Raw genomic sequence first — 26,173 nt, forward strand, 5'->3', positions numbered from 1 at the left:
AGTCCCGTCACTACCGCCACTACTACCGCCGCCGCCTCCGCCACCTCAGCCCCGATTCCAGCCTCACCAGTCCGGCGTCCCGACTTTTACCCCCCTCCCATTGAATAACAAGGGGAGCACCGGGACTGGGACCGGGAACCGAGACCGGGAGCTTCCTTTCCTTTTCTCCTTCTTCTTTCTTTCTTTGACTTACCGTTTTTTTTTTTTCTTCAAGAGTCGTGGAAATGATTCTCAGCGCTCGTCTCTCTCCGCATCTTTAGACAAGAGACTCGGGGGGCTTTAGGGGGGCGGCTGATGCGGTGCTAGAGGAGATCACTCTTGGTGGAGGTATAGTGGTGAGGAGGGGGGTGGGGGGGGGAGAGACAAACAAGACGCAGGCGCATCCAAAAGCTTCGCCCCCAACAAAACAGATCAAGATCGACACCGGGGGGCTCAAATATGTCTCTCTCTTTTTAAAAACGGGGGGTCAAAAAAGAAGAGAGAGAGAGAGAGAGAGAGAGAGAGAAAGAGGAAGAGGAAGAGGGTAAGAAACTCCAGGGACTGATCCGAGGTCTCCCGAAAAAAGGGAAAAATGGAAACGCGGTGGATCCAGAAGCTGTTTCAGACAGTCTCAACTGATAGACAGACGCATCGAGTGGCTTTTCCTGCTACATTTTTACTCCTCCCCTCTCCACAAGCGTCACCCCTGACAGAGGAGCCTACCTGTCAATCTTTTTAATTGTCTTGTTTTCCCCCTCTCTCTCTCTCTCTCTTCCTCTCTCTTCCTCTCTCTCTCTCTCTTTCTCTCTCTCTTCCTCTTTTCGCGTTTTAAAAACCTCCCAAATCCATTCCGACAAAAAGGAGAGGATCGTTTTGGAATCCACTTGAAACTCCCAACTTTAAAGCGCACACAACAAATAAGACTCAAGTGTAGCCAGAGGGAGGGGGGGGTGACGTTATTACAACTTGTGTATCATCTTTAACTTAGAACAAAAGCGGCCGAACTGACAAGGAAACAGCGGGTTACAGGTTCGACTCCCGGTTCGACTCCCAAACAGACACAATAAAAAAAAAAAAACAATTCAAAACCGAGTGACGGACGATGACGACACGCAAACGTTTAAATTACACAAAGAATAATAAAACTACAAAAAACAAACAAGTGACGTCTTCCACTCGTTCTGCTTACAGGTGTAGCAGCGCTTTCTCTCCCAAAACAGACAACAAATAAGGGGGGGGGAGGCAGGATTGCGCAACACGTACTTGAAATCGTTTTTAGATGGTATAAAATAGAAATAATAGGGGTTGTGGATGTTTTTTAGTGGGAGGAAAAGGCTGGCGGATATGTTAGGAGATGAGGATTGATTTGTTTCACCTTACTAGGAAGTGAGTGTCGTGTCCGGGAAGGGGAGGGACTCCGACGACAAGTCTGGGGCGCTGCTGTGCTACTTACAGGGCTGCCTGCACCACTTGCTTCGGTTTTAACCCCTTCAAAATACAAGATCCGGCTGCTTATTTTAATTTATTTTCACCCCACAATTGCACCGCAAAAGCATCGCGCATACTGAAGTGTTTCTAAAGCTCCGTTACCGGCCCGGTTCGCCCCGGTTTTGGCCTGGGGGGAAAGAGCCCAGCACCACCACAACAACAGCGCAGGCTAACGGTGATCGGGATTATAACCGGCTACTACTGCGCCTTGAAGTTGAACTTTGTCACATATTCGGCGCCATATGTCCAGGCTGGGGTGTGTGAGACCCGGCGGGAGGTTGATGTCGGTAATCGGCGGGGTGCACAGAGGTACCGGGGCACTTTTTGGAGTTGATCCGCCCGCGCGTCGCTCCATCATAGACACGTCCTACTCCGCGCACTTCATGGATTTCAACGGATCCTCCATAGCGAGCAGGATGAAGAAGCTGCTCGTCACCAAGCTAAGTCCCAATTTCAGAGAGGCCGTTTCTTTACAAACCACCGCGGTTCCTACACCCGGAGACGCGGACTTGCTCGTCCGGAATCGGTAAGTTGTTATTGTTTTTTGGATAGAAAATAAGACGCTCGGATTCCCCTTCAAACAACGACACACCACCCCGGCGGCGTGTGTTACTTACGCTGTATTTTCCGATCGTTATTGGCTATTTATCTGTCAGTATGGTTGTTGAGAAGTTGTAAAAAGGGCTCCGCTTACCTCGATTTAAACATGTCCGGCACCTGCGATCATCATCATCAACACAAGATGGCAAAATACGTGAGAAATAAGCGCTGTACTGTAATTCCAAGTTCCGCCCTCTCTGCATTTGTCTATCAATCCATCTCGGCATCTCTCTCTCTCTCTCTTTCTCTCTCTCTCTCTTTCTCTCTCTCTCTCTCCCTCTCTCTCTCTCTCTCTCTACGTCACCAACCTGCAAACAGAAAGTCATGGGGGGGCTCAGACTGGGATGAAGAGAGAGAGAGAGGGAGAGAGAGAGAGGCAGATGATGGAGATGAAGAAGGAGATGCAGCTTCTTTTCTTTTTTTTCTCCTCTTTTTTCTTCTTACATGGCGCAGGAATTGCAGCATCATTTCTCTGGTTCGCAGCAGAGCAAAGCAGCGGAAAAAACAGCCTGAAGTCAGCACCAGCACGCTTTAATAACAGATGAGGATGTGATTTGATATTTATTGTAAATAACAACAAAGGGGTTGCACAAGTAATCATTCTTTCAAATCAGTCTTAATTCCTAGTGTGGCTGTTTGTTTGTTTGTTGCCTTGTATTGATTCTCAGATGGAGGTTAACATCTTTACTCCACTTATTCTGATATTTACTGTTAAATTAGACTCACACTAATTGATTTCATTCGATAGTCGCGTCACTCCAGAGGGACAATGTCTCCCGAGCAGCGTGCGATCAAACGTTTAGGCATCTGTAACCTTTGACCCTTGGACAGCTTAAGCGCCACAGATCGTCGAGGAGTGAAACAGTATCACAATCAAAGTGGAAATATTGTTTGTATATATACGTTTAGGAATGATGCTCCATATTAATGAAGCACTTTTCCTTTACGCAGCTTTAATCCTCCTTTGAGAAATTTAAAATATGAATATCAATGATTTGTTTGCACATTGACGAGGTGGATTAATGTACATTTAAGATAGAAACAGAGATGAAACCGCTGTTGTGTCTTGTTTCCGCATAATCCAACTTAAACAAAGTCCCTTTAATATGCAAACATGATGATGATCTGCTGTTTACGAGGTCTCCATTCTCACAAGTAGTTAGAGCATAAACGTACGTCCTCTTTTGATTTTTAGACGGACTAAATATTAGCATAATTATGATATCCAGTTCTTTATGTAAATGAAATATACAGGTCATTAACATTTAGTGTTTGTTTGCAGGAGGATTGTGGTTTTGTCATTACACACATGCGTTATATTATATTATAAATTCATCTTCAGTTTAAACAGGTTATGGCATCAACATGGGCTCAGGTTTATTTAGTTGTGTATTTCATTATTTGTTGTTACTTATTTATTCAAAGCCAAAATCATGGAGTGTGTTTTTTACATACATCCAAACAGTCACTTTACTTAATAACCACACAATCCTGCTCTGTTTGCACAGATCTAGTTAAAAGGATGTGTGTTGTATCATGCTGATCTATCTATTACTGCCTAAACCACAGAAGCATCATCTGTGAGCTCACAGTCCACGTGTGACACACACAGTAATGAGGCACAGCATGCGTGCCGCTCTATAAGACAGTCAATGATTTATTTATACGTTCCTTTCTCACATATTTGTTTCCAATGTGTTATCAAGTAAGATGAAAACAACCATCTTCTCTTCGTGTTGAGGCAAGAAACAAGTAGCTTGGTTTTTTTTTTTTAAAACAAGGTTTAAAAAGTGCCGTTGTCTCTGAAGACAATGCATCATGACATCATGCAATGTGTTTTGTGATACAAGCCTTTTCCTGTCAGTGCAGGACTGTTCTGTTCAAGAGAAAAGAGCTCCTCTGCAAAAACAAACCAGAGTGTGTGAACCTCACACACACACCCTCCAGACAGGGATTTTGGAAATATGTGTTTCCATACAATAAGTGTTGTTGCTTTACAGAATGCAAACCAGCGACAGTGTAGCCCTGTGAATGTTATATCATCATCTAACACTTTGATTCTCTCACCGTTAATCCTCCCATTATTCCTTTTCTGCTTGTTTTCCAGTTTTGTGGGAATCAACGCCTCTGATATTAATTACTCTGCAGGCCGCTATGACCCGTCGGTGAAGCCTCCGTTTGTGGCCGGTTTCGAGGGCATCGGCGAGGTGGTCGGCCTCGGCCTCAGCGCCAGCTCACGCTTTACCGTCGGGGACACGGTGGCCTACTTCAGCAGCGGCGCGTTCGCTGAGTACACGGTGGTGCCAGCCAAGGAGAGCTTGCACGTCCCCTCGGTGAGGCCGGAGTTCCTCACCCTGCTGGTCAGCGGCGCCACGGCCTACATCGCCCTGAAACGTCTGGGCGACCTCGCCAAAGGTCAGACGGTCCTGGTCACGGCGGCTGCGGGAGGGACGGGACAGTTTGCCGTGCAGTTTGCCAAACGGGCCGGTTGTCATGTGGTAGGAACCTGTTCATCCAATGAGAAAGCCGGGTTCCTTAAGACCATCGGTTGCGACCGGCCCATCGTCTACACCGCTGAAGACCTGGCCGAGACGCTGAGGGACGAGTACCCGAAAGGTGTGGACGTGGTGTACGAGTCAGTCGGAGGCAGCGTCTTCGACCTGGCGGTGAATAATTTGGCCAATCAGGGTCGTCTGATAGTAATCGGGTTCATCTCGGGTTACCAGACCGCGTCAGGGATCCCACCCATCAGGGGAGCAACGCTGCCGGTCAAGCTGCTCCAGAAGTCGGCCAGCTTGCGAGGTTTCTTCCTGCCCCACTTCATCGGCGACTTCAGGGAGGCTCTGGGTAGCATGATGCAGATGTTTGCCAAAGGGGAGCTGGTGTGTGAGGTGGATTTGGGGGATTCGACAGAGGAGGGGAGGTTTGTAGGTTTGGAGTCGGTCTTCCGGGCCGTGGACTACATGTATGCTGGGAAAAATGTGGGCAAAGTTGTGGTGGAGGTGACGCCCCCCTCTGTTAGGAATAGTAAGCTGTGATCTAACAAACTGTGAATGCACTGAACGAAATCATACTTGAATGTAACTGATTGTTGTCCTAACACAGGAAATCTGTATGATTTGAAATATGTTATAATTGAGCTTTAATAATTTGTAATAGGTGTTGTTTATTTTTCTAAGCTTGATGAATTACTTAACATTCTATTTAATCGTGGCTTATTTACAATGTGTGGGGGAATTACCAGAATCAGTGTTGCCATGATGATTAAATTAAACATAAAGCGTACCAAATTGTTAACTGCATCTGCAATGGTACTCAGGATTAAAACTCACAGCAACAAAAGCGACTAAAATTTCCTGTCTGTAACCCTGAAAATGAAGTTTAAAAAGTCTACTTACAGCATTTCTTATCCTGTATTTACTAATTTACTGCAATAAGTGCGGTTGTAAAATCATTTCAGACTTGATGTAATAACACGCTGGCTGTTCATTCTCTCCGGCACTTTATCTAGCTCCCATTTTTATGATGGACTTCATTGTTTTTGTAATAGGGCTTAACATTGGTGTGTGCTTGTCAAAAGTGAGTGGTGCTCCAGGTGTGCTTCGTATTTCATTGCCTGTTTGTGGCTGACACAAGCTGCATTCACACAATCAATCTTTCCATTCACATGCCCCTAAGCTTCACATAATACAAAAAAATTAGTCCCGCTAACCAGAAGTTGGACTTGGAAAATGCCTTTATTTATCCCCAACATAAGCAAAAAAATCCGTAGTGGTGAATGTGTTGCGGAATGATTTTTGACATTCTTTTTTTCATTTCCTTTTTTGTTTTTAATTCCGTTTTGGAAACAGGAAAAAATGTGAATCAAGCGTTTGGGAATCATGACCGATCATTTCAACATGGAAACCAAAGATTATTGTTGCACTTAACATTAAATAACATTAAAGATTAAATGCATCATATTTTTTCAAAGCCTCCATGAATCTGACGTTTCACTTTTTCAAGCTGTTTTTAGACTAAATCACTCTGTTTTCAAACCCAAAGCAGTTGAAATTGGATATGTTGAAGTGGTGCATACATGTTGTCTCACACACACACACACACACACACACCTGTTCCTACCTGGCATGGAGGCCTGTAGTCTTCATGCGCTGTGAACATGTTATTTCCTCATCCAGGTGGCCACTCAAAAAGTAACCCAGTGTGAAATACATTACAGGTGTGACCCCAGCATGCAAAGCTGCTACCTTCTCCAGACGGGGCAGGAAATCAAAAACACACCAGGCCAAAGCCGTTTGGAACCTATAGTGGAGGAACTCAGAACAGAACATGCTCCATTGTTTGATGTTACCAGATAATGGAGATTTTGTGATAATTATTGCTTTGAAACTCATTGTTAAAACATTTTATTTATTATTTCTACATAAACCTTTCAAATCTGCCACATTGTATAGGTTACGACTTTTTCTTTTCTTTTTCAATATTACATCCTGCAGTGTCTGAGCTTCTCTCTTAAACCAAAAAATCAAGTTGAATAACAGAGCATGTTGTTTATTTCTCTTCATTATAATTCTTAAAGAAGCCATGTTTTTTTATTTTTTTTTCCCACATTCATATCGTATAGTGTAATGAGGCTGAGTTGAAAATGGTCACGGCTGCAAAAATTGGAGTTTCACACCGAAATAAATCTTGCAACATCCGCAGAGCCAAACTCATCAGGCCTGAATGATTTTTTGGTCGGGCTTTTACTTCTGCAACATCGGTGCCAACATATAACACAACCTTAAACACACTCGCAAAGTGCTAAAGTGGTGTTTGTGCGTGATGTTGTGTTTTCACCCAGTGTGCACAGCAGAGCAGAGGACTAAAATGAATCGGCGTATTTGTTTTCTTAAATAGAGCCCAGAATAAAATTAAGAAAGGTGGAAATCTGCATATGGCCCCTTTAAAATCCACATCATCAGATTTGGACTCGTAGCAAAATGTGCCCCTGGTCTACTCACCTTCCAGAGGTAATATGTGACGTAAAAGAGGATTAAAAAAATCCACTGCTGTGAAATGTGATGCTAAACTACAACACCTTTGTTTTAAGCAGAGAGGTGAGCAAAGAGAAAAGCACTGAGCTCATCTGACCGGAGGAACAAAGCATCATTAAGTGATTGCAGTCACCTCTGTAACACTACTGTTTGCTGGAGCGTTACGACGCTGAAGCATGCACTTACACGCCAGCCGTGCAAAAGGTGAGAAGTATGGTGATGCACATGGATATTTGCTTAAATTTAGCATGCTCGAATACAATGTGCATCCATGCTGCACTGAGAGAGGGAGGCAAGGTTTAGCATCTCTTCAATTAACAGGAGAGGCCGCGTCTTGGCGTCCTCCAGGGCCTACCTGTACCACCGCTGATTAGTGAGCAGTCACAGCCCCAATTAGAGAACACAGGAACCTGGAGAGACAACAACACTCTTTATTTAATTGGATTGTGTTGCAGTTGGAGGCTGCTAACTGGCAACGTATTGCAGCTACCTGGAACTACGGAGCGTAAACAAGACTGTAAAGATAGAAAAGGTCTTCTAGTGAGACATTCACAGACTTTAGTGTGATGGTGCATGTGTGGACACAATGCTTCATACAAGAAAGGCTTTTTTTGGGGGGGTCCGTGCTTCGAGTAGCACGGCTCCTTAGAAATGGTCAGTAAAATAATTTCAGTAGTTCCTCTGAAAATATAATGACACAAACTTTCTATTTACAATTTGCTAATTCCCTTTCATGCCTCTCCAATCCATTTCTGTCACAGAGACAAGAGTGCAGTACTTGTTTTTGTTGTAGGTTGACAGTCAGGATAGTAAAATTCTCAAAGGTCTCTTTTTTGTGCTAAGCCTTCACTTTCAACAGTTCTTCTCCTTGCTGGAACATGTGGCATATAACAAAGACATCACCCTCATAGTGTGGGATGGTAGTCTACCTCCAGGCGCCTAAGGGACACTGGCTGGCTGCTTGGTGCTGCCAGGATCCAGACAGTCCAGTTTCTTTCTTTGCGAGTCAGTCAGACCCCCTCAACTCCCCAACTCCCCAAGCCCCCGTCACTCCTACCTCCGCCTAATTACCAAACCTAAAACCCCACTCAACTAATTAGCCACAGCAGACCCAGGAACTGTGAGTAAAGGTAAAGAGATGGCTTCATTCTGTTGTGTGTGTGCGTGTGTGTGTGTGTGTGTGTGTGTGTGTTAAAGAGAGAAGGAATGAAAGAAAGAGACAAGAAGAAAGGGATATGAAATATTCAAGGCTCCTTTAGCGAGGACATCTCTACAGCCAATTAAAGTCATTTATTAAACTCTTTGCGAAACCTGAGTTGTGTATGACAGAATGATAGGAAATGTGTTTGTTTGTGTCTGTGCACGTGTTTATGGGCTATGTAGATGTGCGTGGGGGTTGCGCGCACATGCACACACCCACTCCCTCACACACACACACACACTCATCCACACGCGTCTCAGTGTGGCTGGCAGTCTGTCGGTTCTTCTGTCTATCAGAGGCACCAGAGCTCAGTGGGACATAAATTACAATATGCAGCAGCACCACTTGTGTAAGTCTCAATGAAGGGGAAGAATAACTTTCTTAATCAAGTTCCCCTGATTAATTGTAATAAAGGTGTCATCCATAAATGTGTCCTCCTGATTGAGTAATTCGGGGGGCCGGAGACAGTAAGCACATCCCAGGTGATTTGGAGAGGGGAGGGAGTGTTGGACAGAGAGGGGGAGGGGGGTGGGAAGGTGTGTGGAGGACATATTGTGACACAAATAGCTCCTCTGCACACTGGCAGCCTTCGCACAACTGACAGTTATGAAATACAATTATCAGTGTGATCTGCTTAAGAATTCATCAACAGCTTCAGCGGCCAGTAAAGATGTTCGGGGTGGGGGGGGGGAGGGGAGGGGTGGGGAGGGATGGGAATGGGGGGGGTGTTTGACAAAAGAGGAGAGAAGGCCTCGCTGATTAAATGAGATTTTTATTTTGTTCAGCAGATTGTTCTTGTAATCGCTACACTATTGCCTGTTTATGGGCGTATTATCTATTCAGTTGTTATGTTATTTATAATTCATTGTTTTCTTCAATTGCAATACAGAGCACGTTAGGGGCTATGGTAAACTCTTAACCCATCAAGTGCCAGTGAACCCTCAGTAGTGGACAAAGTACTTTTCTTCAGTAAGAGTGTGTGTGTTGCAATGGAAAATGTTGCTTGTGTCTACAATAAAACATCCCATTGAGTTAACACAAACAGAGATATAGACAGCGGTCCAGCGTATAGGGTTAGCACATGATGACTTAGGTAAATGTGTTAAGTTAATTTCTAGCTTTACTCAATCAACAGGTTTATGGTGTACATTTTGTGGCTCAAAGTAACACTCGCAATTTTACAAAATTTCACAATTAAAGGTGATGTTTTGATGTGATGATGACCTGCAAGGCATGACCATGGCCAAGATGAACCCACATTATAACTGTTTGGTTTTTACAGCACAGTGAAATCCTCCTATTCGAGCTTCTACCATGGTAACGGTATAGCATGATAAAAACCTCCTTCTAGGTGAACTGAACTGTAACTGTGCCGAATAAAAAAATCAAAACAAGCACCAGCATTTCTATTTGATAGATAAAATCTCACTCAACAACATTTATCATGGCTTTCTACCTACATTAACCCTTTAGTCTACTTTCTGTGGCCTCTGGTGGGGGGAGAGAGGGTCCCTCGGTGTGTCTGTTCAGATCTAGATATATATTCAGGTGAAAGGCAAGGACAGTCTTCCCTGCCCCAGGATTAATGACGACATCATCGCCATTGCCATGCTGACCAAAACCATAATTCCATTGACTGGTTGTGGAGGGGAACAAGAAAGAGGAAAGATTGTGGAGGTGAGAGGGGAAAATATGAGCGTCCTGTCGGCGGGATGACGGACAGGTCCTCAGTCCAGCTCCCCCAGGTCCCCCCTGTCCTCATTCTTTACTGGCCTAGCTGGCAAGCAAGGCAGCGTCTCTGCGGCCAAGGACACAGGGGTGTCAGCAATGCGTGGGCAACATCGTTCATCAGGCCGCATCGGTAATGGGTAGCTCTCTGTGACAGTGGTCATCAGGACACAAAAGCAAAAGGGCCCATAAACATCATATGACAGATGGCTGGGAGGACAGTTCCGGACAGGGAGGGAGGGATGGAGAGCGAGAGATAAAGTGAGATAGAGAGAGAGAGGCAGAAGGACAAGGCTGGAAGAGAGATCTCACACTGGATTGGCATAAAAAATATCAAACACTGCTTTATGGATGTACATGTTCAATGTCAACTGTAAAGAGGAACTGGAAATCACTACAAACATACTTTGCAACGAAACCTGAACTGTGACCAACAACGAAAACCCATGTACATTAGTTTTGAACTAGGAGTTATTGGAGAATTAGAACTGCAGTCTTAGGTCTTTCCATTCATCCGGCCCAAATGGGGTTGGAGTGAATGAGCCCTTGTAATCCACAATTATCTGAAATCTGAAGCTAAAGTGGTTTTTGTTTGTTTCACACACATTAGTAATAAAAATGAAGTCTAGGCCACTCAGTTGATGAATCACTTGATTTAAAGGGGAAGTTTTGGTCTGCTCTCTCATGCTTTGTTGTGGAGCTGTGCCTGCTTAATAAAGCCTCTGCCTCTCTCCACACACACACACACACACACACACACACACACACACACACCAGACACACACACACACACACACCTCTAGTGATGGGTCCAAATTGACATGAAATATGCAAAGCGTAAAGTAAACCTTGCTTTACTTTACCAGCATCTCAGCTGATGACTTTGACTATTTAACCTTCAGCATGGTGTGTGCAGCATAATCAAATGTTTGAATGGAGAGACTGACATGACAGGTGTTTGCTTCAAAGCTGAACAGAAAAGATAGGAGCCTGCCGTGTTTATATACAGTATAAAGGAATTTTATCAAAATGGATGTTTGGCACAACTTCAAATTGGCAGAGTTTGACAGATAAGAACATTACAATGGGAATGCTGGCGTGAAGATGATGAGGTTTGAAATAAATGAAGGTTTAGGGGTGGGGTGAAAGTTAAGCAATAATTATGCAAGTGATAGCAATGACAGAATGCGAGAAACAGGTTGTGTGAAAAGGGGAGGTGAGGGTGTCGAGGGCTGTCACAGAAGTGACTGCTGAACCTGTTGTTGGTCCCCAAAGAGAGAAGGCAATTGTTGTGTTAGCAACACCTTTGTCACCTCAGGATGTATATTTTGTCTCCACTTGTTTACAAGAAAATCAAATCCCAAACGTGAGGTATCATCTTCGAAACACAGGAAAATGTAAGCTCAGCACCGCTCCCTGCCCTGCGTGTCGACGCCGCGGGCCGCGCTGCGTCTTTTCTTTGTTTTGTGGAAACAGCCTTGCCCGTCCATTAGTCGTCATCCATCCATCCTGTGCACCTGTATATAAAAGGGAAATTAGAATATCCATCACTCCAGCACAACGTCACTATGATTGATGGGTTAGTCACAGGATCCCCTCGGTTTTCCACCCAAGTCTGTGTTTCTGTAGTGAGAAGTGAACATTATCTAGCGCCATGATCAGATTTAGACTGCACATTTCCATCTATGAGAGCATTTTGAGTGGATGATACACAATCCCTACGAGGCAGCCAGCAAAAGGTTTATGGAAATCTAATATCATAAGGCTTTTTGGTTTGTTAGACTTGTTATTCACAGAGTGGGCTGGTGACACATTTGATGTAACAGTATAAGACAATGTAACGAGGCAGAATCTCATTTTGTTGAAGTGTTTCTGTCAAACTATGGTCTGAAGGATGATGGGGAAAATCTGTGCAAACAGGTTTTGAGTGGGGTGTGCTAAGACTAAAATACCAACTGTTCTCAGAGAAAAACCCTTTGGTAAATAATGAGAAACTTCCTCTGAAAAGGCAACGTGAGTGCCAGAGAGTGGATGGTGCGACTTAAGCTGACAGTATTTAAACAAAAGGCATAAATCAATGGAAGATACATGTCAAACTGATATATACAGTCAATATTGGGCTTTTATTACACCAAAACAGACTAAACATGGCCCGCCTCAGTGAGCTGTTACAGTCTAAACGCCGTAGGATCAAATCCTGATGAGAACTAAGGAATTCTCATTGTTGTTGACCAAAAATGATTTATTGGCATTGCAACAATGCTGGTATCAGTTTAGGAAAACCAATTGAGTTTAAGTCTCTCTCTCTCTCTCTCCTTCCCCCTCTCTCTCTCCTTCTCTCTCTCTCTCTCTCTCTCTCTCTCTCCCTCTCTCTCTCCCTCTGTGTGTTCTTTGACGAGGAGGAGACAGGAGCCCTAACGCTGCAGGATGGAGAAAGGTGAACAGGAAACAGAAGGTGCCCATGGAGGAGGTATATGACATCTGTCAGGATCCGGGGTGGGTGGGGGATTCAGCACCCCCCTCCGCCGGCCGAGGGTCACCCATCGCACCGCAGTCGCTGAAGTTGTCACGACACCGTGACACTTCCTTGGCAGTGGTGGCCGAGAGCCGGACAGCCTCGGATGTTGGAGACGCACACATATTTTTGAGTAAATTTGTCTGAGGGGAGTGGGGGGCATTTTGTATGTGCTGTTTGTTCCTTCTCTATACAGAAATGTCAGCGTCCTGCTTATTGTTGTTTTTTCTCCCCCCTCTTCAGGATGGAGGAAGGTCAGCTGACATGGCAAGGTCGACAAACAAACAAACAAACAGAGGGAATTAAAATGAAGAAAAAAAACAAAACAGATGAAACATGGCGGCATGTTTTTTATCTGTGTGAGGCCGATGGCATGTAGCAGCCATTACTCTCCGTGTGTCCTCTGCCCCCCATTGGCTGCTACAACACCGCCTGGCAGGGCTGCCAATGTCGCGTCACCTCATACTTCTGCTTAACTACACAGACGACATGGAACAATTCCCAATGCCATCATTTAGCTGTTTGGTTCCCACTCAGGTTAGGGTGTTTATGCAAAGTGGCAAAGGTCATTCTGATTAGATTTGAAACAGTGAAACTTACAGAGTGAAGGTTTACCACTCTGAATGAGTGTAGAGTAAAGGAATAATCTCCACCAAACCATCAGGCAGCAGTTTCACAAGCACCTCACATGGTTTGGAGGTCATAGATGAACTTCCAGTGAACATGTGGACCTGCTTCAAACTATTTAAGCCAATAATAATACAATAATTTAGATTGAGAAGATATTTTACATTGTTTGTTACTTATAGTAATTAGAACTATTTTGTGCACCGATACAGTTTAGATAAAACATTATACATTTACTCAACATAACTAATGGCTGTAGTTTCTTGTTACTTTGCTGATTAGAGGTCAATATTCAGCATTAGATAAACTCATATAATGAAAAGTAAAAGAGGGTTATGGTTTAATCAAGGGATCTAAAAGCCTAAAGATCAGATCATTTTGAAAATAACAAATTGGTAATACAAGAGTTAATTCAGGTAGATTGAACTTCATTTGTCCCCAGGGGAGTTACCGACCGTGCAGCAGGAGACACAGTCAGCTTCCACACTGCCATCTGCAGAATCGTTACTTTAAATTTGCGTGATTTACATTTAAAAATGAAGTCAACTTAAGTTCTAATACTTGTTTACCTTTTTATCACCAAGGTTTGACTGTTATAATGAAATCAATCCATGAAGCGGGGTTTTATTTGTGGTTACTTGGGCTGAATGTGCTGCAGGTGAAGCCCCGGCCTCAGCGTGGCAGATCTGTATGCAGACTACGCCTTTAAAAAAGCATGTTTCTTTTGTTTATGCTTTGCGTTGTCTTTTCCTTTCTGTGCAGAGTTTTGACATTGGAGATGACAGGTGTCTGTGGGGTGGAGGAGAGGAAGGAGGAGGAGGAGGAGGAGGAGGAGGAGATGCTGGAAAGAAAACAATCTTTGACTGCCTGTGGGTGAAGGCAGACTCCTCTAGGCAAGGCGGCCTTCAGCGTTTAGCTGGGGGCGCAGTATCAAAATCACAGCCACTGCTGTACCCCTAAGGCGCTAATCTCTACCAGTTACCGTCAAGTGCTGCTTCTTCTTTATATAATCCTTCATTCCCCCCCTTCCTTCGGCTCTTTCCATCTCTGCCATTCTGCCACTGTTCCATCCCCAATCCACAGAGGTGAGAGGATAAATGACAGTTTGAGCAGGAAGGAGGGTGGGTGGGGGGGTGGGGGCAGACATTGTTTCCCTTTCTCTGCTTACCACTGTTATAAACAAATCGTACTTCTCCCACACGGCGATACGCAGGGATTCTCACAATCATAATTAGTAGAGCTTCTGTGCTTATCTGCAGCAAACTCAACAGATGCTGAGGAGACCTCTGCCGTCATTCAGCCACTTAGACGGAAAAGGTTTGTTGTTTGATCACCGGATGACTGCTAATTTAATAAGTGTTAACTACGGAGCAGCAGAGCCAAGCAAGGCGGGAAAAATGAGGGGAAATGTAGGAGTAAAAAGCATCGAGATTAACCGATGACATGTTCAACTGTGCGCATAATATGAGGCTTAGTTAAGTACGCACACGCTGTTTGTCAATTATTTAAAAACCCCGGGAAATTAAGTCCAGGTAATTTCATAAGGTGTAAATAACATTCTTTCTCGTGGCAGCTTAATTGAATTCATTTGACGTCATTTAGAAATAAGAGAATTAGATCCACTTTCAACTGAGAGGTGGGATTTTTGTAAAGGTTAATTAAGGAGAAATGAAAGCGTCAAAGGAAAGAAAGACTTCTCTTGTTTTTCATCAAAGCTCCTCTTCTGGCACTTTGCTCCTGTGTGGTCAAAGAGAAAGTCTCCAGTTTATTAAGTTTTTTGAAATGTGGTTTTTTAGTTTGTTTTGTTTTTGGATTTGTTTTTTTGGCGCAGGACTTAAAGGTGATTCTACTTTCTACTCTCACTTAGTTAGTTATTGGCTGTCAGGTGTCAGTCAATCGAACAGTATCTGAAAAAAACAGCAATCTGTGTAAGCCAGCAATCATTGTGATGCTGAAGACATTTTGAAATGGATGTATAAACAGCTGAGGTCATCAATTTTGCCCACTTTGACAGACACGTGTCCCTGATATATTGTCAGGACTACTTGTCTATTCTGTAATTGCTCATGTTGCAATGATCGCAACAGTTACACATCCAACAGACAGACAGACAAGACACATCTACTGGAATGTTTGTGTCCGTCTGTCCTGTCGAATTCAACTCATTACAAAACTGTCAATGTCCTTCAGTAAATAATCCACCTGCACCACTTAAATGTGTTCCTCATTTGGTGCTACAGAGGTAGAGAGCAGTGATCCAATCAGAGCCTTATCAGAGATCTTAAGTGACCATTTAAGTAACCAAGCAACCATTGTGTTGTGTTCTTTGAAAGATTCAAGCTGTAGTGTAGAAGAAGCTAAAAGCTCAGAGGAGCATCATATTAAATGGGACATATTCTGCTCTCTGTTATTGAAGCATTTGTTGTTGAACATTGTCAAAATTGCAAAACACCCACTTAAAAACTTGACACTTTTGAGGTTAGTCTTCCAGCTCAGACCTGGCACAGCTGGTCATCAGTACATAGCAATATGGCTTTGAAAAGATGGTAGTAAAACACCCTTTTCCCCCTCAGTGTGCACATCAGCGCTCTAGTAAAGGAGAGTAAAGGTGACTGAGTGAATGTTGATTTGAAATATTCTACTGCTGAACTCTTTGTAAAACCAATCAATTCAAATGTAGCATCATAATAGCTAAAACATAGAAGGTGCAGCTGCTTCAGACTGAAGCAAAATGTTGGACAGCAGGTTGTAAAGATCAGACAAACATGGAGACACTGGCCTCAGGCATTTGTGATTTGTCCTTACTGGTGGGATGGCAAGGCTTTACACACACACAGAAATACAAACACACCCACAAGACTGTAGGATTTTGATGCAGACTCTAGGTGAAGGTTGGTATATGTCTGTCTTGTCTGGTGCTGAACAGGCTGGAGATGAAGGGGGGATGGAGTGGAAAAGGGGAAATGGGGGGATTAGATGAAACCTCTCAGTGCGTGTCATCATCTCTGACATTCTGTAGGGCTTGACCTTAACAGAGCAGTATTGTGTCAGAGACAGGGTCTCATCACTGCCACGGAACACACACACACACACACACACACAAACACACACACACAAACACACACACACACACACACACACGCACACAGATCACCATACACCTGACATTGAACTTATACTTTCATATAAACATGCATAGACACACACACACATACACAGATCAGTGGTGAAGGACATCAGTACATCAGTATCTCACCATGGTACTGATGTACTGATGTACGACTCTCATACATGAGACCAGAATCAGGCTGTTTTGAAGCATTATCTGGCTGAAAGTCAAATACGCAATGCTGATTTTTGAAGAATATCCTGATCCTGTCTGGAGTTGCTGCTGTCTAGATGTGCTGTCTAGATACATTTAACAAAGTTTCAAATGACTCAAACTCACACTCACAGGAGATCAGGAGTTTTGAGGTGGCACTGTCTGCATCAGCCAACCAGATGTTCCATGGTACACCACATTTCACTGAATTCCACTCAGTTCTTGAGATGTCATCTGAACAACACAAACAAATGAGGAACGGGATTGAAAATAACATATTCTATCACATATAAGGCTGAAAGAATCATCGGAATCATCACAAACATGACCATTTATGCATTTTGTCACAGAAATTGACTTAAGGCCAGGCAAAAAAACATAAAGCGTATCACAAGTCCCATCTTTCTCTCCTGCCCGCCTATAAAGAGTGTGTCGCAGGTACTAGGCTGTATCTTCTCATTGGTTGGCGTCCATATTCTGAGGACAGATTTAGAGTTGGCCGTAGGGCTGCTAGTATAAAAATATGGTTGACCTTTGAGGACCGGGAATGGTTTGGAGTACGACTGTTCATTCCCAGCGCTGTTTGGACAGTCTGCTCCTCTCAGTCTTATTAACATATGCCAGTCTCCCTAAATGTTCTCAGACACTGTATTAAAAAATTTAAGTACAACAGTATAATTTTTATTATGCCCATAAAGGAAGTGCTCGATCCTATTATTTTGTTCATGAACAGTGAACTTCCAATAGATTACATAATTAATTTCTGCTTCCTGTTAATTCATCTCCATATATTCCAAAGCCCCCATCTATCTATCTATCTATCTATCTATCTATCTATCTATCTATCTATCTATCTATCTATCTATCTATCTATCTATCTATTGATTGGTTTTTCATCACTATTCACCTTAATTTCTTCTCTACCCAAGTTTTAAAACATTTTTTCCTTAATCAGTACATCATAAATCACATAGAAAAAGCTGGATGGAAACATATCTTGTGTCTGTGTTTGACTGCTCGGAGTTTGCAGAGGCACTGCAGTGGTAACAGTGTGTTTCTGACCCCATCATGCTATCTGTTCTAATGATGCTCAGGCCTCCATCAAAGTAGGGACCCCCCGTGGCTCCTGGAGGCCCCCGGGCTCAGGCACAGTTGCTCTGGTTCAGTTTTCCTCCTCACTGCTTCAGGCTCGGCACAGTAATGAGAAACAGAATTTAGAGAAAAAACAAAACAAAACAACAAAAACCTCTCCATCCCAGACTGACATGCAACTCGCTCTTTTTCTCCTCCGCTGTATCAAAAACAAAGATTGTTTTAATGGAAATGTTCAAACACACTGGGCAGCTTCTGTTCAATGCAACATTTTCTCCTCCTGACACGCACACGCACATGGTGACACACACACACACGCACAAACAGGCAGGATTAGTCCAGTGTTTGTTTGTGTGTGTATGTGTGTGTGTGTGTGTGTGTGTGTGTGTGTGTGTGTGTGTGTGTGTGTGTGTGTGTGTGTGTGTGTGTGCCCATATGGATTGATATGTTACAGCCTACTGGACCGATGCAAGACAGAGGGAAAGGGTATTGATTTTTTGCCAATATGGATGCGTGTTGATCCCAGGGCCACATTCATTTTCATCAGAAAAAACAGAGGATTGCCACACTTGTTTGCTAGTCTCCATGGCAACAAGGATCATCCCAGTCAGAGGAGGTCAAGCCACTGGTAAGAGGAAAATCCGGGTTCACTGAAATTAACTTGTCTTGAAATATCCCCCCCCTTCCATGGTCATCATCAGCTCTTCCTCACATCCAACAATTTTCTGTTGTTGGGGTTTGATGCCAGTTGGGAGAAGCTCAGATTCCAAGGTGTATGAATGATACTTAACAATATAACTCATTTCTCTCTCTCCATTTCTCAGTGTTGCAGCTCTCTGACCAGGCTGCAGCCTTCATTCCTCATTCTTCTTGATAGATTAGAGTTTATTACTGCGATCCCAGATTTGTTGTCACTGTGTATTTGGGTTGTAATATGTTTTCTGGCTCCTCATCCAATTTGCTGAGGGCTGATGGGCGGCTGATTTTGAGGGAGGTGTGAGAAGAAGGAAGGGTAGCTGCCAACTGACTGAGGCCAACTGACTCTCCTCAGGTGATAATTGGCTGCTGATGCAACATCCAGCCCCTCGTAATTAATCTCCGTGGTTGTGTGTGTGTGTATCCAATCATACACAACATGTGTTCACCTCCTCTTGTGTGATGTAATACACAATGTTTACAATACAATATAAGGAAGGCCCTGTGGGTCGTGATGTGAATAAGAGGTAAAATACGCACAGATCAAGTCAAAGTAGCAAAACTACAATGAAGGAATAGAATTTCATAACAATAAATAATACTGAAAATCTAGGATAACTGCAATGTAGATGGTCTTCAACCTGGTAGACAAGGAAATATGCAGCAAGAAAAGGAAAGGAAAGGAAATAGAAAGAGTGAGGGAGTGAGTGAGTGCGTGAGTGAGTGAGTGAGTGAATGAATGAATGAATGAATGAATGAAAGAAAGACAGAAAGAAAGAAAGAAAGAAAGAGAGAAAGAAAGAAAGAAAGAAAGAAAGAAAGAAAGAAAGAAAGAAGTTTTCCTTCTCTATTTAAACCAACATTATGGCAGTTGAGTCTCTTTGGTCTATGAGCATGATGATGCAGAGGAAGATGCTGGGAAATAAAGCAGTGCAGTCTGTCTCCGTCATTATTTTCCAAAGTTGGGACATTATGGCCTAAACTCTCCTGTTGTCCTCTCCAGTGATCAGGATGCAGCTTGTTATTTACTGTAAAACTGATCAATACTGTACTGGTTGTTTATGGGAAGTTCTTCACCTGAATTGATTGTAATGCAGTATATTCATCTGATTCTCTGCAATTATGCAGAGCTCTGTTATGATTATTCTAAATTTAAATGGAGATTTAGTGTCCGGTGGTTTAAATGTTTTGTTGATTCAAATGCTGTGACAGAGTCGAATTCCACATGAAAAGCAAACTCACCTTCAAAATACAGAAATTAAGAAATGCAACCAACCAACATTTCCTGTGAAGAAGCCCTCATAAAAGTTTTAGGTGGCCAAATTTTAAAGGTGATGCTGTAATTGTTAAACATTTTATTATTGAGATGTTTTAGACGCTCCTGGCAGTCAGGAGATTATAATATAGAACCAAAATACAAATGAATTACACGAATAACTCAAAATTAGAATACATTTAGGAAAACACTATTACATCTTGACGTCTCACAGATTACAGTTCATATAGTGAGTGTTTTTGTTTTGCAGCAGATAACAGCTAAGATATAATGGACATATATTTTAATGTGTTAATTAAAGATAATCAGTCCATAACAACATCCAGCTCCTTAAATGAACAGGAGATGGTGAGTCGTGCACATCATAAACAAAGATGTGAACACAGATAAGGGCTATTTCTATACTGCAGCCAAATTCATTTAAGGAATATCATGTTAAATATGTGCAATTCTGAATGAAAACAAAATCACAGAATCGTGACAAAAACACATCCAGGAGTGTGTGTTTCTACAACTGACGCACATTGTGAAAGCTGCTACGATCATTATGGTTTTTCATATTGTCTGAAGAGGACGTTTGCTTTGCGATACACTAATGAGATTTTAACTGATAACAAGTCCACTGCTAATAGGGACATTTTTAGAGTAAAGTCACAGGTGACAGATACTGTTAGATTTAACCATTTTCATGCTAATTGTCAGAGCGGAAAAGCTTCTGAAAGTGAATTTCCATCATGGCGTTTCCATCATGAAGGTGAGCCCAGCCTTTAACTGGACCCTCTGGGAGACATCACTCCTTTTAAATGGAGAACTAAAGGGAAATATGATAAAGATTGAATAAATAACAACAGTCAAATGTGATTTTCCAGGCTCTTTTAAAGAGAATGGTGTCAGTTCATCATCTGTGTCTTTAGATAAATCACAGCCAAAGGCCTGTCCGTGTGTCTGTGTGTTTTTTTGTCCTCCCAGTGATTCCTGGTGGGAATCAACAGTAGAAAGCTGGGTTTCCTCGCTCGGCTTTGTTCTTTGCGACTCCCCTACGGTAGCTTTCATTTGACTCCCAGTGTGAGCTCCGTGTTAATTAGGTAAATGAATATGTGTGTACAGACGGGGCCACACTTCGCTAATAGCAACACCAGCACAATCGCAACAAAAGGTCCCCACTAGCTAAGGCTAAGTTTGTGATTAAAGGAAAGGCCTCTATGGCGAGGTGTAACAAAATGGCATACAGCGGGCTTTGAAGCTTATTTATGGCGCTTTATCTAATCCCTACCACCCGTGGCTATGGAGGAGATATGGATGTATTATTCATGATAATATATGGTGGTGACTCTTATGCAGATTCACAACAAAGGCAAACTTCCTTTTTGTGCCTTTTAAATTGCCAATTATTTTCTTTCTCCTACACTGATGCCAAACTGATCAAATGGCGATAAAAAGATACGTTTCTGACGTGTGCTGGACTGATGTACGTATATCACAGGTCCCTGCCCGTACCTTCAAGTGATGGGCTGCATTGGCACAACTCATAAACCAGAAGTTGGTTAGTTGATCAATTTGAGTCCAAATGCACAAAATACATACAGAGGTCATGAGACAAATCTGTACAAATCTACCTGAAATCATTACTAATCCAATCCACCCATATGTGTGAGTGGACTGAGTTTTTGGTAACCTAAGTAAGTCAATAGTCCGGAAAAGTTTTCCCTAATGATTTGATTTGATTCTTCTTCTTCTTTTGCGATGCAAATGGAAGATAATTCATGGGCCAATCATACAGGTAATTATAAATGAATAAATAAAACAAAGGAGCAACTGGCTCATTCCAGCTCAATATGAAAGAGATCACCTCAGCTTTACTTTGGGATACAAGCTGCTGCTCTGGTAATAATGTTCAGTCTATCCCCTGTTAGTGCTGAGAACATGTGATCATTCTGCTGAGCTCTCTTATCTTCACCGTATGGAAGCAACTGCTCCAGCAGAAAGTAGATAAGATGCTCTTCCTCTGGCTGTATTACCAATGGGTTGGGTTTCTCAGCGTGGCAGCCCATTTACTAAAGGGAAAGCTGCTTCCACAGTGACATGCTGACATTTATTACACTTGACCTGACATGATGTGACCTGCAGTACCAACTGTGGCCACCCCACCACCACCACCATTTTAAGGTTACAGACATTTATGTTAAATGGGATTCAATGTGTTTTATGCTTCTCTGCATTCATCTTAGTTCAGGGCTCACTGTTATTTATGTTAATCTGTTGTAGCCTTAAGCCTGAGTTCCATGTCTGAGACAGTGACTTCCTGTCTGTGTTCAAATCCTGTATTGTGAGGATTGTTAAATGGAACCAGCCCTTCTTGTGAGCATGCGAGCCTCCGAGAGACCTAGAAGACCTCGACACCAGTTAAGCTGCCCAAATTCAACTAAACAACGCAGATAGAGACCTCCACTCCATTAGGGGGGAAAAGCCACTGAAAGTCCAGGCAAGAAACCAGGAGATGATGTTGCAGATGAGTTCTGGCTCCGTAATATCATTGACCTGGACCTGCTCACCAATCTGGGAGCCCATCTTGATCTGTCAGTGGCAGCCATCACCCTTGGCACTGAGACCCTGGTGCTCCTCAAGAGGAGGAGTAGGCCCTGTGACCAGTGCCACAGGAAGCAAACGGCTGCCAGCCCCCATGATCCTACTGCCTCAACCACCCACGTTTATATTTTCTCACACCTGTCTTTCTTCTTCTAATGCCTTCAGTATCATTATAGTCCTGACACAAACCCACTAACCCTGACACTAATTATGACCCTATCACAATGTTGATGTGCTAATGCTAAAATTCTATACATTAATCAAAGATATCAGCGTCTCCCGATACCTTAACTCAAGAAGGAAATCAAAGGGATTTCCATTAGTGTATGCGATACACTTTTATATCCTGATGTGACAAATTGCAGACCCTTATGTAAACCTGATGTGGCAGAGCTTTGTAAAGCTGTAAAACCTGCACATACGATTCTCAAACCCTGTGACTCCAGTGATAATTGCTTTGTGGCCCTGGTGTTGAAGTGACACACTCCTTTCAAAGTCACTTGCAGATCCCTTGCACTTTACTTATCAGTCAGCAGGAGTAGACAGCTTTGCTTTGGCTGTACTGAGCTGACGCTTTCAGCCCTCAACCCCTTATGTTATAAGATCCAGTCCTGCATTTGGACTAACATTCCCGAAACAATGGTCTGATACTTGAGCTGCAGGAGTCCGGCAGTTGGAAACAGGAAAGTCTGTACTGTATAAAGTAGCAACCTCCATCCACAACATGATGTTTGTTAGATCATCATTCATCAAAAACATTAGTGTTGCTCCCTGTATTTATAGATTTGATACATAAATGGCTCCTAGCTCAACGAGAAGAGGAAGTGTGGTGAGAATATAAGCAAGGAAACCTGCTGAAGTGACCACAGATCTCAAACTAAAGACGGCTCTGCATGAAGTAGCTCCACTAGGTCTGAAGGTTCTAAAGGTCAAGCATCACCCAAATGCTCTTCACCCTCACGATTGAATTGTCTGAGCATAGTGATTCCAACAACATAGAGTGATTACACCTCACATCTGTCAAGCTTGTACATGTGACAGAGAATCAGAGGTAGAATCTTGAAACATGCATATGTCCGTTGGGGTAAATACTTTAAAGCAATTTGTACTAATGACGGGATAATGTTGGATTTCCACTGGCTGGATAAATCAACAGCAAGCGACTACGGTGGAGTAACGTTTGGAGAAGACTGTCATTAATTCAAAAGCAGTTAATAATGGATGAGGGAAGACATCACTGAAAGCTATTTACGGTTTGAGGAGCAGACGTATGAATAGATGACCCCTTCCCTCTGTCGCACTGACAGTCGAGGGTTACTTTACAAAACTGTTGGCAGGAGAAGATCTTCCTGTAGCAGACAGACAGAGCTGCTGTCACTCAACACTGAGCTGTCACCCTCTGCTGAGATACCATGAGTGTGTGTGTGTAAGCGTGTGTGTCAATGTGACAGGGCTGAATTAATGAGAGGTATGTGTCAATGGGGGAGAGAGAGAGACGTTGAGGAGTAAGCAGGGCAAAGATGGCATCTGAATGGGGGTGAATGCAGTGTGTGTGTGTGAGAGTGTGTGTGTGTGTGTGAGTGTGTGTGCATGTAGGAATGGCACTTAAAAGGATAATCTCATTGTTTCCTGCCTGGTTATTTAAAGTGAAGAAGTCAGAATCAGATGAAACTTACATAAAGCAACAATCCATGACAGTTTGGAGTAAAAACATCACCTTCCACTCAATATTCCAGATTGATATCAAAATTCCTTTTGACCGTTGAGGGAAGATTTTGCTGCTCTAATTACTTAAATCCTCTAAGGAAACAAGATTTTCAGCAAACGATACACATCTACTCCACAGGTGTGTTTGGGAGTACGTGTGACTCCTGTGTTTGAATCTGAAGTGACAGGCTGATCCCAAACAGAGGCACCAGCTCCCTCCCAATGTCCAAAGCAGGCAGGTTGGGACAATTAGAGACAAAATGAGATCTTGAGTGAGTTTGTGTGTCTGTGTGTGTTGGCCCTGGAATACTATTGGACTGTTGACTGGCTCAGGGTGTGTATAGGGGGGATGGGGAGTGCCAGCATTACAGTTTTTGATCACAAATGGTTAAATGAAAGCAAACATTTCAGAATATTAAAACACTTCTAAGGGACAATAGGTCATCTGACAATATCGGCTATGGTTCAACCAAAACTCATGGGAATGGGTCTGTTACTAAGAATCCATGAGCAAATGATCTTTTCTCTTTTCTCAATTGTGAAAACAAAATATTTGCTGCAAAAAATTACCAGAAAAAAGATCATTCAAAAGGAACAAACAAAGTTTAAATTTAGAATGAAGAACCGGGCAACATTTGGGGTTCTTTCCAAAGTGAATCATCATCCTAATATAATTGTGCTGATAGAATTAAACTCATAAAGTAAGTAATATAGGATAACAATAACAACATTACACAAATGTCCTTTTATGGCTACAATTGATTTCAGCATCCCTCCATAGAAACACCTGAGAGGAGGAGATTCAGATTATTTCTTCAGTAATTACACTGCATCCTTTCTTAAAGAGCATGTTTGGTTAAAGATGGTGTCTTGTATTTGAAAGGACAGGTTGCTCAACATAAAGAAAAGGGTGTATGTGGGTGACTCAAATGGGTAAACCTCAGTTTTATGTGTGCATTAGTGTGTGTGTGTGTGTGTGCGCGCCACTTTCCCTTCCTGACTGAAGGAGAAAAACAGCCAGGGAGAGTCTATCAGCGTGGCACCCTGCTCCAGAACATTCTTGATGAAGCAAAGGTTGTCTTCATTAGGTGCATTAATATTCATGACGAATGGTAATTTTGACACAGAAAAGGTCTCAGTAACCTTTTCTCGTGCATTTTTTCACTTCTCAAGGAAATTACAGTCCGGCAATGACTTAATTAATGCTTGGTTTCCTCGCCAAGTCGTTTGAGGGCCTGTCACTTTGAGGTTGGGGTATCTGTCTAACACCGACAGCGATTGAGAGAGAGAGAGAGAGAGAGAGAGAGAGAGAGAGAGAGAGAGAGAGAGAGAGAGAGAGGGAGGGAGGGAGGGAAAGGGCTTCATAGATATAGGGAGGGACAGGAGGATCAGTTGCTTCTACACAGACATATTTACCGTAAAATCCTCCATTGTGTTTTCCTCCATTGTGCTCCACCCCTTCTCTCCTCTCTCTCTCTTTTTCTCTCTTTCTCTCCGTCTGTGTGTGTATCTCTCTCTCTCCCCCCCCCCCTCTCTCTGTTTGCCCCCTGCATTCCTCCACCTCTTTCATTCACCGCCTTGTGTTGTGTTGGTATATGGAGGATGTCACCCTCAAGGCCCTGCAGGCCTCACATTTCAGCCGGGAGATCATGAGATGTGACAGGATGTGACTTTTCACTTTCCTCTCTTTATCATCTCAGCGATCGTTCTGCAACATGGCTTCAATGCCACTGAGCAGCCAAGCAACGCCGTTCTCACAGCGCTGCTACTTCACAGCCACAGAGAAACACTCACTGATACACACTACTGTCTATACAGCTCACACACACTTTACTCTGAGCTTTATACAGATGCTTCATGTTGTCCCATTCACCATTAATATCATCTGGATTGACCAACTGTGAGTGTGAAGTTTGTTTTTGTGTCTCAAAATACAATACAACAATCTATTACGTATTGACTTCATACACATTTTCAGTCATACAACACAATGTGGCAATTGGTAAAGATAATAGTGAAAGATAGGTAGATAGATAGATAGATAGATAGATAGATAGATAGATAGATAGATAGATAGATAGATAGATAGATAGATAGATAGATAGATAGATAGATAGATAGATAGATAGATAGATAGATAGATAGATAGATAGATAGATAGATAGATTTGTATGGCAAATTGTGCAGGTAGTCCATCTAAATTAAACTGATGCTTGCTAACAAATTGTTTATTCTTATTCTTATTCTTAATGAAATTGAGTTATGTTTTTGTAAATGAACTCTTTCTACTTAATATGATATATTTACACTTAAAATGAAT

The 26,173-nt window shown here is 42.8% G+C and overlaps 2 protein-coding genes across 2 annotated transcripts in view; one reads left to right on the plus strand and one right to left on the minus strand.

The window, feature by feature from the left end:
• LOC143000901 (teashirt homolog 1-like) overlaps positions 1 to 2,605 on the minus strand; it is a 36,334-nt gene extending 33,729 nt beyond the window's left edge. Inside the window, exon 1 of the mRNA XM_076150379.1 lies at positions 2,162 to 2,605. The gene's annotated coding sequence lies outside the window, so the exon portion shown is untranslated. The remainder of the gene's footprint in view (positions 1 to 2,161) is intronic.
• On the plus strand, positions 1,115 to 6,244 carry LOC143000902 (prostaglandin reductase-3-like). Its single transcript, XM_076150380.1, has 2 exons — positions 1,115 to 1,993; positions 4,175 to 6,244. The coding sequence occupies exons 1-2, from the start codon at positions 1,710 to 1,712 to the stop codon at positions 5,103 to 5,105; spliced, it is 1,215 nt and encodes a 404-aa protein (XP_076006495.1). The 5' UTR covers positions 1,115 to 1,709; the 3' UTR covers positions 5,106 to 6,244.
• Positions 6,245 to 26,173: the final 19,929 nt, after the last annotated feature.

The sequence above is a fragment of the Genypterus blacodes genome, unplaced genomic scaffold, assembly GCF_046128005.1.
Source record: "Genypterus blacodes isolate CSIRO-AG114 ecotype Tasmania unplaced genomic scaffold, CSIRO-AGI_Gbla_v1 ptg000052l_1, whole genome shotgun sequence".
Taxonomy (NCBI): Eukaryota; Metazoa; Chordata; class Actinopteri; order Ophidiiformes; family Ophidiidae; genus Genypterus; species Genypterus blacodes.